This window comes from Phoenix dactylifera, chromosome 2, assembly GCF_009389715.1.
Source record: "Phoenix dactylifera cultivar Barhee BC4 chromosome 2, palm_55x_up_171113_PBpolish2nd_filt_p, whole genome shotgun sequence".
NCBI classification, from domain to species: Eukaryota; Viridiplantae; Streptophyta; class Magnoliopsida; order Arecales; family Arecaceae; genus Phoenix; species Phoenix dactylifera.
In genome coordinates, this window is record NC_052393.1 from 11835494 (window position 1) to 11854681 (window position 19188).

Genomic DNA, 19188 nt, shown 5'->3' on the forward strand with positions numbered 1-19188 from the left:
AAATAATCAGCTGCAATATCAGGTTCATCCGACCCACTTTATACCTATGTCACTATTACTTAAATAAATAAATAATATAACAGGAAGGGAAAACCTATCCACTCTCTAAGAAGTCCACTCTTATCTCCGAGCAACACCAAGACAACATTTTGTTATTTCTACTCTGCATCCAGATATTCAAGCAGGATTATTGCAATTATTACATGAAAGCTTTATGGAAAGTATCTCAATATCCTCATTTTGCCTATCTCAATTTCAAACTGTACTTTGTGCATAAAATGGAAGCCCTAGCATGCTTCCAAAAAAAAAAAAAAAAAGGAAAAACGAAGAAAGCCCTTGTAAGGGAGACATAAAGAGGCTTTGCTAATTAGAAATAATAAGATTCACCATTCGATATGCCTGGAGTTCCATTTAAATGCGACTTGTCAACCCACATCCTTGTCTTATTGATGACACACAGACCTCAGCGTCCCCCACAGCGTTTGGTCGCCATGCCATTAGCATCCTAAATAGCTACCAATATCTAAGAAATATTTATTTGTTTTCCTGATTTGTTTAGCCAAATGGTGTCCGTTTCTGAACTACCGAAACAGAAAGCGACCATCGCCGAAGCTAACGAGACAGCAACGGTCGGCCGGGCGCGTTTATTATTTTCTGATAGCCGATACGTCCCGTATCCGCTTCCCCAAGCCCCAAGCCACATTAAACCCCATCCACCGCCCCCTCATCTGTCTCTCGGGTCCGGCGTTGGCTCATGCCCCGAGAGGAGACACCGCGGGCGAAGGAGGAGGAGGAGGGATGAACGACCTCTCCGTCACCGCCGCCGGCCGCCGGTGCCAGCTCCCGGTCCCCGCCGCCGTCCCCTGCGTCATTGTCCCTCTTCTTCTCGCCGCCCTCGCCGTCTCCCTCCTCATCCTCGTCGTCGTCCACAACGCCCTTCTCCTCGCCGCCGTCCTCCTCCTCTCCGCCCTTGTCGCCTCCTTCCTCCTCTGGAACGCGGCCAGCTTCCGGAACGACCGCGCCGTTCTTGTCTTCCTCGACCGCCTCCCGGCCTCCGACCTCGTCACCGCCAGGGACGGCCAGCTCGTCAAGATCACCGGGGTAATGTGATCCTAGATCCCTTCTTTTTTCCTTTTGGTACGTTCTTTTCTTGATTCTTATTAGATTGTTGGTTTCTTGGATTGCTTACGACTTGATCCCCCGCCAGCTTTTCTATCTCTTTGTTTCCCAGAAACGATAAAAATTTCTCTTTTATTGTTACTGCAACGCCGTTCGAGATCTTAAATGGGAAATGCCCAGTCTCACTGTTTGGATTTGTTTGGTAGGTTCTTTAATGAGCGTGACTGAAAACGTAGTCAGGCTTCTTTCCTAATGCGTAAAGAAGTCTGGTTGAGTTGTTTCAGGCGGAAGACTGTTTGGTATCAACAGATTCTTGGGGGGTATTATAGCCTCAGAAGGGGTTAGTTTAACTCGGGTAAATCTACTGAAGGGCTAAGAAATACTACTGAAGAGAGTCTTACTTGGGTAATTCTTGGTTCTTGATTGGCCATATGGCAGTCTATTCTGTCTAGCATGGTGTTTTTGATGCTTGAATCAGATCGTTTTAAGAGTCTTTAAATACATCTAAACTGTACGAGTTTGCGTGCCTTCTGAGCTATGACGCATCCTTGAAGGGGCCCAGGCCTATGGATGTTGCATTTGACATCACCAGGCATTTTGTGGTGGTTGAGGATGATAATTTTAGTTTATATGTACACCTGCATTGTATATTAGAGATATGTATATGCATTCTACCTTGTATTCTATATGGTAGTGTTCTTCTACTGTGGTAACATATGAACCTGTATAAATATCACTGAGTTGCCACCATTGCTTTCTATCTGCTTTTGTCATTCAAGAAACTATGGATCGATCTACCTATTAGCTATACTCATGACATTGTAGTGGTTGCTTAAACAACCAAAAGGGTTACCTTGCTTATACTATCTGACTGCCAATAACCGCATGCTGATTTCCTGTGCTTTTGGATCTTCTATTTGAGGGCTTCCTGTACACGGGATTTGGTTTTTAATGAGATATCTTGATTATGGCTCACAATCCTTGGATTGTTCACTTGGTTTTTTGATTTCCAACTGTTTCACACTGCATAGGTTGACACATTTTGCTGCTCTGCTTAATAATTTAATTGACTTTTGAAGTGTAACCATGTTTTGGGAGCACAAAGCTATCATCGGCATCCTAAGTTTTTTTTGTTCTCATTTGAGAGAAATCACATGCATCTTGCAATGACCTTGGAACTTTTGGTACTTGTTAGTTTTGTATTGTTTCCATGCTAAGTCCATTTCTTTTTTTGATATTTTTCCATCTGTTATTTCTTGCATCTTGGTGGAGTGCAGAGAGTCGCAGAATCAGTTTCTGTCGATTGTAAACAAGTTTTCTATCAAGTAACATGTTCTAGTCATTTCATCTCCCCGAAATTATGGACTCATAGATCGCCACTTTAGTTCTTGTTTCTGGGCATTATTACTGAAAAATAGTTGCTTGTATTTTTATCATGTTTCTGGAATTATTTATTAATCCATTAATTATCTATCATGATTTCTGGACCATATTTTTTGCCTTTTTCAACCCTTTGTCCAGCATATCGTGCAACACCTGTTAGTTCCTTTATTTTCTTGTAATGCAGTTATGTTGTTCTGTTGGTGGCACTAATATCAAGCTTGATCATTTATTCGCATAACACATGGTCATGATCTGTGATATCTCTGCCTTAGTTGATCCAAAGGTTATGTGTGTTTACCTTTTTTGGTTGATAGTCATACTATGCCCATTATTGTTCTTCAATCATGCCCACTGTCGACTTGATTATGCATATACTTTTAGCTAGATTTTCATGCAGCCAAGGTACATGAATACCAGCTGATCTACGACTGCAGCTTCTCATAATGGTGATTTCATCATTCAGCAATTCTGTGCTGTGACTTGTAGTCATGGACAATTGATATTACCTTGCAACTATGGAGTCTAAAGCTTGTTCCTGTAGCAGCACAAGAATTGTGCATTTTTAAATTCTGGGCTGAGGCAAGCCAAGCTCTAGGCTGCTCAGGTTTGGCTTGTTATATGAAAAGGGGTTTTCTAGCTTCCACTGAGCTTAACTGCCAATGTTTGAGCTTGGTTCATTTCTTAATTGAATGAGCCTTTTATTGAGCCAAGCCCAAGCTTTATTTATTCTTCTGAGCCCAAAGTGTTTTAGCCTTTTAGGTTTGTCTTGTTCATGAGTTACCAGTTGGGATTTAGACGAGGCTTAGGCTTGATTTGTATCTTAATTGAACAAGTTCAATTGAGCCTATTATCCAGCTGAAACTGAGATCTTTATAGACAACTAGATTAATTTGCAGTCTTAATTAAGTTCAAGCACTACATATGCAATGTTGCTTATATAAATATGTAGTGTAGGCCATTCACTGGGCAATCATATCAGAGATCTGGTTTCCCATGTTTAAATTTGACATTAGTAAAGTTGTTGATCGAACACTTGTTTTCATTTCCTTGTTGTCCCGCATCAAACCTTGCAGATTTTCATTCTTGTAGAACCAGTAATTTACTGTTTATTCTGACCTCTTTAATCTTTTGAATTAACAACAGTTTGCTTCTTTGTAACAGACTTAATTATTATCCATGTGCTAGTCTTGCTAAGGAGAAAATTCACACAGTGCTTCTGTCACTACCTGACAGTTGATCCCTGTAATTGAGTCATACTTTGGATTTGAAAAATTATCTGTTTTTGACTGCTGTCCAATGACCTCTCAAACTCATCTTCTTATGCTTTCACTATTTGCATCCCTTCTAGCTAAACTTTGGATCATACAGCTTCTGATTCTCAATGCTCCTATTGTGTCCGATTTAGCCCTTTTACACTTTCACAAAATTTAGCATTGATGAATCTTTTCTGCACCTCATCATAGCAATGTTACCCACAGTTTGTTGCTGTGATCATTTAATTCTTTTTTATTTTTCAATATTCTAAAACAGCTGCAAATACTCCTTATCATTTTGCAACCTGATCAACTCTGCTCTTTTATTTGACTTGCTTTTTTTAAATGTCATACTGTTTTACAAGACCTATAATTTGAACAGCAAACTTCATTTTTTTTTCTTGAAGTTCAGATATTTGGTTATTCCTGTGGCTGCGTATTAATCAAACTTTGATCTGCATTACTCACCTTTAATGGGAAATCCAATAAACACATCTAGAGGAATTGTAATGCTTGGAAGGCATATTGGGACTGATGAGACAAAGGGTGCAACTCAAGCAGGTTGGAGTGGGTTAAGGGATAGCCCATACTCATTTCATGTTTTAAACCATCCAATCTTGACTTGAACAAACCCAACTTAAAATCCAACCAATCTATAACCCAAACCCAACTCGGCTCCACAATTTCTAACTCAGAACATATCTCAAGTTGATTGTTGACTTGGGTTGGATGCATCAACAGATTTTCATCCACTTTAACTTGTCAAAGATGGTATTTGAATCTAATCTATCAACATTAGCTTAGAACTTAAAATTTACATGATACTAAATATAGTTGGTTTGATTTTGATGGGAAAGATACCTTTCTATAAATATGCCATAGGTTATTGTTGGGTTGGGTTTGATTGAATGAAAAAAGGGACATATTTGGCTTGGCTTGGGTTAAGAGGATAGCAAGTCAAAATTGGGCCAGGTTGCTTAAACCTTCAACCCAAGCCCAATCTAACAATAATTTTGGGATATTTACCAATTCAAGCCCCACCTATCCAAGCAATACCTAGGGTCCAACTTGACACAAGCTACAGGTTAGGTCAAGTACAGTTCAGTTTGATCTAGATTAAGTTGCATCCCTAGATAAGATCAATGCTTTGATCTTATGGTGAATGTTGGATGCAATGTTTGCCGTCTCGGTACCGGGCCCTGTACTAGTGCCACACTAGTACCGTGTCGGTACGGTATGGTATAAAGTTTTTTTGGCGTACTAGATACTGGTACGGTATGGTATACCCCGTACTGTTCGATTCGGGCCGATACGGCGTACCTTGGTTGTATGGCTTGTCTACTAACTATTTGTATTCTTACATATTTGAAATCAAGGTTTTAAATACTGGGTGAGACAACAGGGCATCCCACTATCTCGAGTGTTGGTATGGGATGAATCGGAAAATTAACTGGGACAGGACATCCACTATCCCAACTACTAGTACATAAGGCATCCTGTTTCACAAAAAACTGGGTGACGCCATCCCACGGTACTTAAAATCTTGTTTTAAATGCTTCTTATGCTAAGGTTTTGATGAGAGAAGGTTGTAAACTAGTTAGTTGGAATTTTATTGTCAATGAAAGAGGAAGCCCTGACAGTACATAAGATCTTAAGTGGATGCTTGCAACCTCATTGAAATACTTCTGGTAGGTTGTTTTTGATTTCCTTTGATGGAAAGTGTAAAAATTAGATATCTTAAAAATGGTCAATCCATTTGCATTGTAAAAAAGGTTTAATCACTGGAAAAAAATTGCTTGTGACATGTGCAAATCAAGAGAAGTCAGCTCACAGTACCTAAGTGGATTTGGTACATGTGGAGATATCTTTGCAAAGGAAGATCTAGCCAACAAGGTTGGAGTAGCAAATAAGAGGAGGAAAGCAAAAAGAAATAACATTCATAACTTACAAAGGGAAGTATAGAAATAACAATCTAATTAATTTTTCAAAGCTGGTTTATACTGACTAAGCACTCCTATTTAAAGATGTAGAACACTCTTAACCTAACCTTGAATTTGTTCACATTCATCCATAGCTGAACAAGAAGGTAAAGGTAATAACACTAACACGCCACAAAGAGGAGTAGAGAAATAGCAATTTCATACAGTTCAAAAATGCTTTTTTTAATGAATTATGGATATGAGTCCAAGGTTTTAAATTCCATGGGATAGGATTGCCTTAGTTTCCTGTAGAATGGAACGTGTCATTGTCCTACCGCATCCTGATACTTGGGATTAGGGATGTCGTAGGATGCACCGATTAGGATGTTGGGACGATGGCGAACGATCCCATCCCGATACTTGGGATGGTACCCTGCCCCAACATCTTGCGGGATGCCCCACCGGGATTTCAAACCATGATACGGCCACTAGCATCCATCATTACAAGAGAAGCAAGATGAGGAAAAGCACGAGTATTGGAACTCTTCTTCCCTATGAGCTGCACATCCACCAACTAGTCAGCCACTTGATTCCCTTTTCTTAATATATAGGAAGAATGAATATCCTTCAAGAAGAGGTGATAAAGCTTCTTCCTGTTCCATCTATTCATAACTGAAGTTATCACCATATAGAAATTTGAGATGGCTTTAATATAGCAAAGAACCCCTACTTAGAGATGTAGAAAACTTTGAAACTAAGCTTGAATTTGTCTTCACTCATCCATTGCTGAGCAAGAAGGAGATTTTGCCATTGTGGAAAGGAAAGAGAACAAATTTTCTCATGATCTTATTTGGCCTAGCTGACCTGATGGCATTTTTGATTGATTTTGATGCCAAGTTCTCTTTACTAGATATTTAACTTCCAACTTTGGATAGTTCAAATGGTGTCAGCAATATGTCAACCTTATGTCATCAAATTTTCATGATTTATTTCATCATCTGCAATTGCCAGCTAACATTGACTCGGGTGTGGAGTAGTCATTGAGCCCTTTTGCTTTTCGGGTCAGCCTCTGATGTGCTCTCTCAAATGTGCATCAGCAAGGTTCATGACATGTACAACAGGATCTTTTTGTTCTGGAATCTGGGCCAAATTTCGACGGCAACTTCTCTTCGAGAATCATATCATTGTTTGAACAAGAGAAGTATTCAGATGCAGAACATAAATCAAATTACTGAATGTGGAAGTACAACTGAAAGACTCATATATTGGACTAGGAAGCATGTTCTTTTCGATTGAGATCTTATTTAAAAGTTAAGCCTATGAATCTCAATGATGGCATGCGGCAACAAGTATAGTTAGAAATGCTAAATGTAATTCTCATGTGGCGCTAAAAGTGACCATGCAACCACTGGATCTTGGTCCATGTTTTTGGGGAAGACCTTATAGTAACTTGCGCTAAAGGGTGAAAAGGGAGGCATCCGGGCATTGTTTGCCGTACCGGCCCGAAACGAGCAATACGGGATGTACCGTACTGGTTCGGTACCGGTATCTGGTATGAGTGGCACACTGACACTCGATATGCCGAAAAAATTCCGTACCATACTGACACGGTGCTAGTGTGGCACCGATACGATGTCCAATACCGAGACGACGAACCTTGCATCTAGGTGTCATCGGCATAAACGATGGTTCACATAGCGCAATATAAGGATATTTGCACGCCTTGAGGTCTTGGAATTTTACCAACTTACCCAACAAAAAAAATGAATGTGTTGAAAACCATGCCACTAAACAACAGTACCTTACAAGTACAATATTTTTCAAGGTGGAAGGTTATGGAAGATGAGAAGTACAGGTCAAGGTCATGAGATAGCTTCTTTTAAATAAGATTAACAGAATGTACTATGCAAACTCTCACAATGTGAGACCACATATTACATAGTAGATAGGACACCTTTTCTTTTCAGATGTTGCATGACATTTCTTGCATTTCATTCAGCTTAGATTATTACCACTACAGTCGAATTCTTTATGTTGGTGTTTGAGATGGATCTGACATTAGGTTTTGTAGAATATGCATGTGTTCTTAGTTCCAAATTCTTTTTATGACAATTGAAATGTTCAGAACCCTTTCACAACTTATTTGATACTATTTATTTAAATTTTTCTTAAACTCTATCTCGAGTTTCTAGATGGATATTTTAGATTGGTTTTCTTCCTATTTGTTGTTATCTTAACATAAGATATTATTTTCTCACGATTTTTACTGTAGTTTGGCAAGTCACAATTGCCTTTCATTTTTTTAATTATTCTCAGTTTGCTTCGTGTGAGGATCTTTCTCTTGAATCTTCATATGAGAAGGTTGGAAGATGTGTGTATACATCAACACTTCTGTATGAATATAGCAGATTTGGATCAAAGCCACCAAATGCTAACAGAAGATACTTCCAATGGAATTTAGTATATGTGGAGGTACAATAATAGCTCTTCATTTTGTTGAGGCTTAATATTACTTATCATATCTTTTCCTTTAGAGTAACTGTTGATAACAATTGTTGTTGAACATGTCTTTGGCATAATAACTTTTATATGTTCATTTTGGTTATATGTGTATATGTTGGCATTCATATGTATATATATGTATGTATGTATGTATAAGCTGATTTTATTAGTAGACTTTAGCTGATTGTGTATTTTCCTTTCACTAAGAGAGAGAAGAGAACACCACTATGATTTATAGATAGCAAAGCAGGTAGTAGAACATCGAAACACTCAACAGCAGCTGCAGGTTAGTAGATCCCACAAAGTAGCCTTGTCCAAAATTAATTAAAGATACAGGACTAATAGATAAAAAGGCATATCCAAAGAGCAGTGTTACAGGACTAAGAAAAGAGGCAAATTAAAGCTAACAAAATAGAAGCATAAACCAACTATCCCCAAAGTAAAATTCCAAATAGGGGACCTGACGTTGCAAATCTCTAGCTTTCTGACCACTTATATACTAGCTTGCACTTCTTTGTAAATGTTCTCCTAGCTTGAATACTTCTAAAATACTAATTGTTCCTCCATTTCCCCACAAAAAGTCACTAGGTGGTCTGATGTGATATTTTTGCCTGAGGATAACACATCACAAAGACCTAGATAACAAGCAGCAAGTAAACAAATGATCCAAGCATTTTTCTGTTTAAAAAGAGTGCTCAGTGATCACACACACACGCACAGATGTTAAGTGTTCATTATGAACCGCCCCTTCTTGGTTAGATCAGTCATCCTTCAAAAAACAAATCTGTAGATTTCGTTATGCAATTGAAAATAAAATTCCAGTCTTTATGCCTTTCTATGTGAGCTACAGTTTGATGACATTTTTACTAAATTTGAAATGTTTCAACCGAAATTGGTCCCAACACAGTTTGCTAATAAGGTGATGGATGAATCATATGAAACATTTCTCTAAAATGTTATGTTTTACGTTAGATATTCAAACAATGCATGTAATAGAACTAAAAATTCTTGATTATCAACTTCCATCTCCATCATATCTCTTATAAATCCTCAGTGTTTTCAGAAACCCTCGTTGATACTTTATAGGAAAAGGAAGCAGGGATTCTAGGGTCTTGGGCATAGCATGTGGCAAAAGAGATTTGCCTAATGGATACACCAAATTGACCATTAAATGTGAAAGTGGTACTAACTTATTTTTTGAGGTGAGGGGTTGAGTTGTTCTGGGAAAGACAAGTTAATTGAGGTTTTATTGTGGAAGTTCAAGGTCTTGGATGCAAGAATATGAGAAAGAAAAGTTTTAAAAACACAAGCTATCTTATACGTTTATGAAACTAAATTTTAAGTGTTGATGACTTACTGATACAAAAATTTAGAGATCTAAGAAAAAGCAATGAGTTCATTTGAAGGGAAGCAAGTACTTATATGGTGTTTAATTTTTAGCTTCGAATGAAGAGAGTGGTTCCTTGTCTAAGAAGCTTATATAAGTTGTGTGGTATTCTACATACTAATGATCAATAATTTACTCCACCAATGTGATACAAGTGATGCTTATTAGTCATTGTTTGGTTGATATGCCATATTTCTGGAGGACTTGAAGGTATCTAGGAGATGGTAAAGTGATTCTACAACTCATTTTCAGTTAATGTACTCTAATAATTATCCATGTTGATACTTTCACACGTCTATGCCCATTGTTTTACATCTTTGGGTCTCTTGCAGAGGTTTGCTGCAGACTTTTACATGACAGATATAAAGTCTGGTGCCAGAGCTTTGGTGAAGGCTGGTTACAGTTCGAAAGTGTTCCCCCTGGTGGATGAAAACATACTCGTTAACACGACAAGTAAAAACAGAGAACTGTCTTCTACCTTGAAAAAATGGCTGGAAAGAAGACACCTTCCTGCTGAAACTCGTTTATTACGTCTTAAGGAAGGGTATTAAGAGTTTAAGACCATTTTAGTCCAGAACTTTTACATCGTTGGCTGTTGTAGAAATTTTCTTAATAGTTGTTACTGCGTATTTGAATGACTGACAGGTACATCAAGGAGGGAAGCGCTTTGACTGTGATGGGAATGTTGAGTAAAAAGAATGGAGCCCTCATGATCATTCCACCACCTGAGCCTTTCTCTACAGGTTGCCTATTGCAAAAATTTCTTCTTCCTGCTGATATTGATGGCCTAGTTATGAAGTTCTCCGGCAAGAATTGTTCCACGACTAACCTAAGCCTTTCGTGAGCCACACTGACTATCTGGTAATATGTTGGTTATGACATCACTTGCAGTTTGGTAGCTTTGTTTCCAAATACTTTATGTTATACATTCCTGATTGCAGATTTTATTTGGTGAAAATGAGCCATCTGGTTTTTCTACAAATTTCCTTTTGAACTTATCCTCCAATTCTTATCCAAGAGTATCAGCAGTAGACCAGATTAATTGCTTTTAATGTTGGATCATTACAGCTCATAAGCATAAAAGTATCTTTTCAGGTGAATGTTTTACTTGATCCTATTACATTCTGTACAATTTTTGACTGGACTTCCCATAGGCATGCTTTTTATTCAACAGAATGGTTATTTATCAGTATGATTTGCTTCCATATATAAAGCACTTTTAGTTGTATTTGACATTGAAAATATATGCTAAAACAGTATGTTACGTGGAATTAAGATTCTTGAAACATCTTTACAATAGTTTTTCATGGGCACAAAATTTGAAGCCATGTATAAGGTAAATAACTATGATTTATACAGCCAGTTGGCATCATGTGTCATTAAGGCCATTCTTAGAGCAAACGATGGTAAATGTAAAGCTAAGAGAAAGAAAATGCACAAGTATTTTTTTAGCTAACTTGGAGTTTATTCATGACCGAGTATGAGAGTTTTTTCTGGGTAGTTGTGAAGGCCAGCTTATTTGGCCGGGTACAGAAACAATTTTGAAGACATAGAAGTGATGTCATGTCATATAGAGAGTTTGAGTGGTGGTAAAACTTAATTGGGCTAAATTATTGCCTTTATCACTTTTTACTCGTTGTAAAATGCAATTATTGCTGAAGTACGTCATGTGGTCCATTATTTTATTTGCATGCAGAAAAGATATAGTATTGAATGATGATACTACAGAAGGGTTTAACATTGTGTTGGGAATTGTGGAAGGAAATTTTATGGGATAAAGGTTCAGAAGTTAATTGGATCCAATCATAATGTGTTGACTGCGACTCCAATGCATGTGTGGACTCGAGGATGCAATTAGAGTTCAAAGCAAAACATTTCCCAACCATGTTATTTTTGGTAGCTTGTTTCATATATAAATAAATAGGGGAGATGTAAAATTATCATATATAATCAAAACATGATGGATGATAAAGCAGATACCATAGAGATGAAGGATACTTTCTCAAGAGTGTGATAAACCAGTTCCATCATACAAATCAATTGCTGGGTAGTGCAGATATATGGGCATGGTAGAGATAAGATAATGAGTTGATTGTGTGGTAAGCTAGGAGGAAAGAAATTAAAAAATGTTAGGAAGTTTGGAGTAGGACAAAAAGAGGATAGAATGGACAAAGCTAGTATGAATAGTTGGCACCTCCGTGGTGTAGGCTAAAGACCATTAAGGTCTTTAATTTAGATTGAAGAATTAGACACAAGGAACAACCAATCATGATTTGGATAGTTGGGTTGCATTTTGTATGTGCACCAAGAGAGAGAAGGGTGGACTATGATCCAGTCAACCAAATTGAAGTTGGTTCGGGTAGGTGAATTTGGGAGACAGAGGTCTAACAATGATGATACTAGCCGTTGATTGTAATCTACTTCTTTCTAAACTGCTTACAAACCAAAAATCATATAACTTGGTGACTCCTAGCTTGTGCATCAAGAGGTCAAAATTTGGGCAGTTTCAAGGTAGAAAGAGATCATATTCTATAAATTGGGTCATCATTGTTAGACCCCTACCTTCCAATTTCACCTAATTGTATCCAACTTTAAATCCAGATCCTAGTTCACCTCTCTCTCTCTCTCTCTCTCTCTCTCTCTCTCTCTCTCTCTCGCCCCTCTCCCCCGAATCAATGTGTATGTATGCGTTTTTTTTATTATTTATTATTTTTATTATTTTATTATTTTATTATTTATTTTTTTTTTGGGGGGGGGGGGGGGGGTGTTGTCCAAATCTGGCAGATTTTGTCTTAAATAGAAATTCATGCTAAAAGATTTGATCTAGAAGATTTGATAATAAATAGGAATTCATGGTGAAGTGGATTAACGTTGGACGGGAATATCATAGACCTGTTTATTGCTAGATGAGAACTTGAGCAATCCTAGAAGCCAGTATTCAGTGAAGGATGTAGATGACTGGTGAGGTGAAGTTTCCAACTTGAGATTGAAACATTCAACTAAAGTGAGACAGCATAATCAGACTATGAGAAGCATAGTGTCTTTGACTAGGAACACATACTGTCAACTTCTTTGATCTTTGGTTATATTTCAAGGGGGGAATACCAAGTTCTTTTCTGTTTATGTCTGGGTATTGAGTAAATTGCCAAAATAACAGTATGGTGTTTTCTATTTATGTTTATGAGTTTTCTGTGGGATATCTTAAGGATGATCAGCTTGTTGCTTGGTTAGGCTGACCAAAAGGTGACACTCTTAGTAGATGTGACATTGTTCTTGTTTTAAACTGATGCATCTAGCATGCTAATTATTTGTAAATGTACTGTACTAGGTATGGCATTGCTGAATTGCACATCTGTGGGCTTGCATACTTCTGAATTGCACACATCTCAAGAGTCATAAGCAAGCACTGCAAGATTCCTGTTGTAGATAAGAAAAGGTTGCTGCAGTGTACAAGTAATAATATCAGAATATCTTGACTGAAATTATAAACGATCCGGACAAGTTTGTAAAGAATTCTGACCAAGCTGCAATAGACTTTTCTCTTTTTTTAAACATTGTTTTCCTCTAATATGTAGGATCAGATTCAATTAACAGATTCTAATTAGAGGAAATTAACCGGTAAAGGGTGCTGGCTATGCAAAACATGCTATATTGGTGTGTTTATGGGCATATGGCTTGGCAATATCAAACTTATTCAAGCAGGTGGAATGCATCTTGGATATTTTTTTGCAGATCACATTCCAGATTTACTCTAATTCCTTATTTTATCCAACAACTTTTATGTTTACATAGCTGAAGCAATACCTCCTATCCCTTCAGGGAGGTTGAATTATATATGCTTCTGACAAGCGTTGTGTAGACTTGCTGGTAAGCTCAGCAATTATATAAGTTTACGTAAGGTTATCTTTGGTAGAAAGAAGCTAATATCATGTAAATATATACTAAATAGTCTTTCTTTGCTGAAGATGTCGCTCCAACTTACCGCGATGATGCCCTTTTCTTAATGAATATAGTTATTATTGTTATTGGAATTTCAAATGAGTTAATGTTGTCTGAATTGCTTTGGTCATGAAATATAGTGAGAAGATATAGGTTTGGTTGTCTAAAAAGAAGAGGAACCAGGGTTGTGAAATATGGTTTCAAAAACATTCTAGATTCTTTTGCATTCAGATTGGAACTAACTGCTAAATAGCCACAAAAGCTAAACTATTGTAAGAAGTGTTGTTTATAATATTTGTGTTCTTTTTTTAAAAAAAAAAAAACGTACCATGTTGACATCTGCTTCATGGTACTGTGTTCTCCGTCGACTTGTGAAAGAGAGGTCACTTGGGCAAACAGTGCTGTTTTTCGTTTTCTTTCTTTTTTTGTTTGTTTGTGTGTAACGGACAGAAAAGTTAGGAGTGCTGAAGTATCAATAATGTCAATTATTTCATTACACCAGATTCTTGCTCAAACATGTGTTTGTATGAAAATCTCTACCATTACAATGCAGAAGTTCTTTGAGCTGCATCCATTCATGAGTCTCGTCTGATCCAAAAAGAAACGAAAAAAAAACAATGGAGTGGGAATGACTCCAATCATTTGGTTAAAGATGAGAAAAGGGATCGCAATCTGGTGCCTATGGTAAAAGGCCAAGCAAATAGGGAATGGAGTACTGGTCCAAGCTGGGCCAAGGACGCTCCATCCCAAGATTTGCCATCGTACATCTGCATCTTCAATTTATTTCGGCTTGCACTAGATATTCAATTTAATTTTGACTCAATTAATCTGCATTCTCGATCAACATGACACTTTCAAGCTCATTAAAAACTTTTTTTTTTTGGCCTTCTTTCAGTATTCTTTGCCTTATTTTTGATAGGGAAAGAAGCGTTGTATATCAGCCTCAACGATAGTCATTTAGTACGAAAAGCCACGAAACCTTCAAACAAATGTCAGTAAAGGTCCCACAGGTGTCTATTTGCCCGCAGAGAGCTTGCCATATTTGGACGAGGAAGTCTCTAGTAGCTGTGTATGGGGTGTGCAAATGCGGAATTTCTCAAGCCTGGTCCAATGACCAATCCAGTTGTCATTCAATAATTTGCTGTCCCGCAGTGGCAGAGATAGGTCTCCTTCCATCTAGGGCTCATTTAGGAAGAGAACGAAAAAAAAAATATCAACAAAAAAATAAAAAATATCTCAAATTTGATCGAAATTTTTAAATAAAAAATAAAAAATAATTTTTATAAAAATAATATTTTTATATTTTTATTAAAAAAATTATGTATATATAAAAAATCTAATGAAAATTATAATAATTATTTTTTAAAATTATTTTTTAAGTTTTTAAATAGAATAGAATAATTTTTTTATTAATGGTATAATAAATACTTTACATAATTTTTTAAAAAAATATAAGCCGTTCTGAAGCGTCATTTTTTTAATAAACAATCAAATATATGGAAATTATTTTTTAGATATTATATTAAAAAATATTTTAATAAAACAATATTTATGAATCAAACTAGCTCTAAATACATACGCTCTTACTCCAAGAGACAACAAAGAGGACCTTCCTGTACTATGGAAAGCTAGGCCACTTTGCTGTTGCCACTGCTATCATAATCATAAATCATGATGCATGCGAATTATGACTTGTATAATTATCTACATGCTTCTTCTAATTATGTCAATGTACGGGGCGAAACGGAATGGAGAATCCTCGTCTTATGTTAATCGCGGGGAGGGTTCGCTCTTGCTTCAGCGTTCCTCTTTGGATAGTTTGTCGTGGGATTCTATTTTCCCAACGAAAAGTTGGAGTTATCGACATGAATCTATCGAGATGATCCAACTGGATATTACATGTTCCGCAAGCCAAAGCTCGTTTTGCGGTCCATTTGTTTTGTTGGAGAAGAATGATCTCACGGATGACGAATGCCTGACGTGCATTGTGATCACCCGTTACTTATCGCCCCTCTTTCGGGCAATCTTCTGAAGCAACGGTAACGGTAATAATTAAACTGTGAACAGTCAAAAACTAATGTAGTCTTTATAGTTTAATCTTATTAATATATTAATGCGAGAAATCAGGAGCAGGAGAACCACCCTGACTTGTTTGGTCAAAAGAAAATTAGACTAGGAAGAAAAATATGATCATAGAAAAATATCTGATATTTTTCTCCATTCACCTTTTTTGATTCGGAAAGGATAAGCATTATCCTCGAGGAACTCAGAATGCGCAACTCAAATAGTTTGTATATGAGACAGTGACACGCAGATTTGATTTAAACTGAATTGACTCGAGTCACTACCAATCCCTGGCAGTCCTGGATATCAGGACCCAACTTCTAACCAAGAGGGGCATCGATTGGGACAATTAATTAAATAATTCAGACATACCCTTCCATAACTTTAACTTTTGATACGTCTTAACTAGTAAAAGCATTCTTAGTCTCTTTGAGGGATCATCAAATATTACTTTATTAATGCTAGAATACTTTATTCCTTCTTGTCACTTATCAATGCATCACATTTTGGCAGCAAAACAGCCACAAGAGAGACACAGTTGTGTTGAGACATTCAGCAGCCCCATACGAACCCCCAGTCAACTTGGTTCCGCTTGAAAACAGCACAGCACATGAAGAGCCACGGTACAAGACATGCATCACACTCTTATCTTAATTAAATATATACTGCTAGCGGGCGAAATCCAGAAAGAAAGACCTCCCTTAGACCTTGCAGTAGATGGTAGCATCCTGCGACGCGGGCTGCTGCGTGAGGGCGAGGGCCCGCTCGAACTGGGCCCATCGCTGGTCCAGCGTGCCGCTGTAGCCCACGGACATGCGGATGAGGCCCGGGGAGATGCCGGCCTGGGCCCTTTCCTCGGGACTCAACTCGCTGCTGGTGCTGCTGCCGGAGCAGGACATGAGGGTCTCGTAGTAGCCGAGGCTGACGGCCATGAGGCCAAACTGGGCGGTGTTCTGGAGGTGGTGCATCAGCCGGTTGGCTCGCTCCTCGGAGCCCATGTCGAGGCAGAGCATGCCGCCGAAGCCGTAGCCCGGGTTGGCCATGGAGGCCAGGAGGGAGTGGTGGGGGTGGTCTTCCAGGCCCGGGTAGATGACCCTGAGGCCCAGCTTCTTCATGCGGCTCGCGTAGGCCATGGCCCGGTTGCTGTGCTCCTTCATGCGGAGGGACAGGTGGGGCAGCCGCTCCGATAAATCGAAGGCCACCTTGGCGTTCATGGTTGGCCCCAGCAGCATCAGCGCTCCACGGTGCAGGTCCATCATCGACTGCACCAGGCTGGCCGGGCCGCATATCGCACCTACCACCACAAGCACAGACATGATAACGTACACATCTGATGTGATAAGAAAACAACAAACAATCGATCGATCCAAGTTTTAGTTAACACCTACAGAACCTATATATATATATATATATATATATATATATATATATATATATATATATATATATAGATATATATGTATGTATGTATGGATGTATGTATGCATGCATATCCCATGGTTTCTGTCTGTCCATAGTTCTTCTTCCTTTCATTTTGTTGGCAATTATTTGGGCACTTTTTTTTTTTTTTTTTGGCTAAACCAAAAAGGGGAGGGAGGAGGAAGGGACAAGTCCACCCCCGCGTAGCAGCCCCTACTGGGCCTCCACCCCGCCAGAAGAATGATCGATGTGGGCAGAAATGACTGTATGTTGGGCACCCCGACCGGTTTTACTTATACCCTCCCCATCCGTGGGCCGGCTTGGTGACCCCTCTGGGCTCCGGCACGAATCTTTCATATGAGTACATCATACCTGGCACCACCGAGGCTACCAAAGGACCAGTAGCCCTTTCAAATTAGCATCCGGTCTCCTCAATTTAATCGACGTTCGTACGTTTCAAACTCGGAATCACTTGGTTAGAAGTAAGGCTCCGTTCCGCTGAGCTACCACCTCAATGGTGGCACTTTTTGCCCTTCGGGTAACTACAACTTATCTCATTTCATTAATTCACTGGGTCCCAATTAAGCGCACTTCATTGTTTTAGGAAAGAATAAAGTTTTGGTTGCCCATTCAGAATCATAGCTCTAGCTAGCTAATAATTCTGAATGGGCCAGAAATCATACGTCTCAGAGGTTTAGATGGTAGAAGTGGGACAATAATAATAATAATAATAATAATAACCACAACACGTCAAGCCAAGCCAAGGTAAAGGTGTACCGTACGTTTGCACCCGTTTCCCAGACCTGCCGTCAGATTCAACTGAATCGTTAACGAGAGGCACGCCGAGAGGGGCGCACCTTAGACCGGAGGAGGTCGTTGTGGGTGGCGCGCTCTAGATTAATTACCTAGATGCATGGCACGTGTTCGATCCAACGAGGGCATACCTGCGATGACGTCCGCCCCGCCGCTGATGAACTTGGAGACGCTGTGGACGACGACGTCGGCGCCGAGTCTCGCCGGCGACACCACCATCGGCGTGAAAGTATTGTCCACCACCAGTTTCACCCCCTCCTCCCTCGCCACCGCGCTCAGCCTCGGCACGTCCGCCACCGCCAGCGTCGGGTTCGACATCATCTCCACGTACAGCACCCGCGTCGCCCCCTTGTCGCTCCGGATCGCCGCCCGCACCGCCTCGATGTCGTCGATGTCGACGAAATCCGCCCGGATCCCGCACGCCCAGGGGAGGAAGTGGGCGAGGAGGGCGTGGGTGCCGCCGTAGAGGCAGCGGGAGGCGACGACGCGGCCGCCGGCGCCGCAGAGCTGGATGATGACGGAGGAGATGGCGGCCATGCCGCTGGCCGTGCAGTAGGCGGCCTCCGTGCCCTCGAGGGCGGCCATCTGGCGGCCCAGGTTCAGGACCGTGGGGTTGTAGTGCCGGCTGTAGATGAAGAAGTCGCGGTCGGGGCCGAGCTCGCCGGCGAACATCCGGCGCAACGTGTCGGGCTCCATCACCGTGAACGTAGCCGACGCCTCGATCGACATGTTCACCCCGCCGTGCTCCCCGAACTCGTGCCGCGCGCTCGCCAGCGCCCCCGCCGGGTCGTTCCTCGCCCCCCTCTTCGTCGACACCACCGCCCAATCGCCGGTGCCGTCGACGAATCCGTCGTCGTCGTCGGCGGCGTCCTTGTGGCCGCGCTTCTTGGGGTTAGTGAAGACCATGGATTGCGTGGTCTCCGCCATGCCCTCTCTCTGTTTGTGTATTTCTCTTTTTCCCTTTTTTTGGGAGTATTCGGTGGATGAGGAGATAGCAGTGGGGAGAGGGGCGGCCAACGGGATCGACATATATGTAAGGATTTCTGGAGGAGGGGGGACGCGTTACGATGTTCCGCGGAGGAGATTAGTTCGATTACCTTTGCAACGTGAACGGATAATTACGGGGAAAACAAAAGCTGTGACCATGAGCCGGTCCGGTTCATGGAGAGGAGGATCGGTTGGTTCGGGGAGGTTTCACTTGAGAATGGATATCCATGCTATTGGTACACGTTTGCCTGCCCAAGGAATTCTGGATCAATGTGGACTTTCTTGACCATGCTCCCCTGATGCAAAAATTCGGGGATATGCATTGAATTTCCCGCGATGTATGGAGCCTTTTTCATGTCTACATGCAAAATTTATTTTTGTTACTAAATATTGAAATTGAAAT

The 19188-nt window shown here is 40.0% G+C and overlaps 2 protein-coding genes across 4 annotated transcripts; one reads left to right on the plus strand and one right to left on the minus strand.

Moving 5' to 3' along the window:
- The first annotated feature begins 318 nt into the window (after window positions 1-318).
- LOC103708517 (uncharacterized membrane protein At1g16860-like) lies at window positions 319-14003 on the plus strand. 3 transcript variants are annotated; one of them, XR_001879539.3, is made up of 6 exons: window positions 542-1101; window positions 7991-8146; window positions 9896-10107; window positions 10209-10424; window positions 10505-10658; window positions 12892-14003. XR_001879539.3 is itself a non-coding variant. In XM_008793477.4 (5 exons), exons 1-4 carry the CDS (start codon window positions 799-801, stop codon window positions 10405-10407), a joined length of 870 nt encoding a protein of 289 aa, XP_008791699.2. In that variant the 5' UTR covers window positions 544-798; the 3' UTR covers window positions 10408-10424; window positions 12892-14003. The 3 variants fall into 3 exon arrangements, 1 of the variants encoding a protein (XP_008791699.2); XR_003385953.2 differs by lacking the exon at window positions 7991-8146 and having other exon boundaries at window positions 319-1101; XM_008793477.4 differs by lacking the exon at window positions 10505-10658 and having other exon boundaries at window positions 544-1101.
- Window positions 14004-15999: 1996 nt separating this feature from the next.
- Window positions 16000-18813, minus strand: LOC103708467 (methionine gamma-lyase). The gene is made up of 2 exons (XM_008793399.3): window positions 17930-18813; window positions 16000-16860 (listed from the first exon to the last, which is right to left on the minus strand). Exons 1-2 carry the CDS (start codon window positions 18723-18725, stop codon window positions 16268-16270), a joined length of 1389 nt encoding a protein of 462 aa, XP_008791621.1. The 5' UTR covers window positions 18726-18813; the 3' UTR covers window positions 16000-16267.
- Between the last annotated feature and the right edge of the window lie 375 nt (window positions 18814-19188).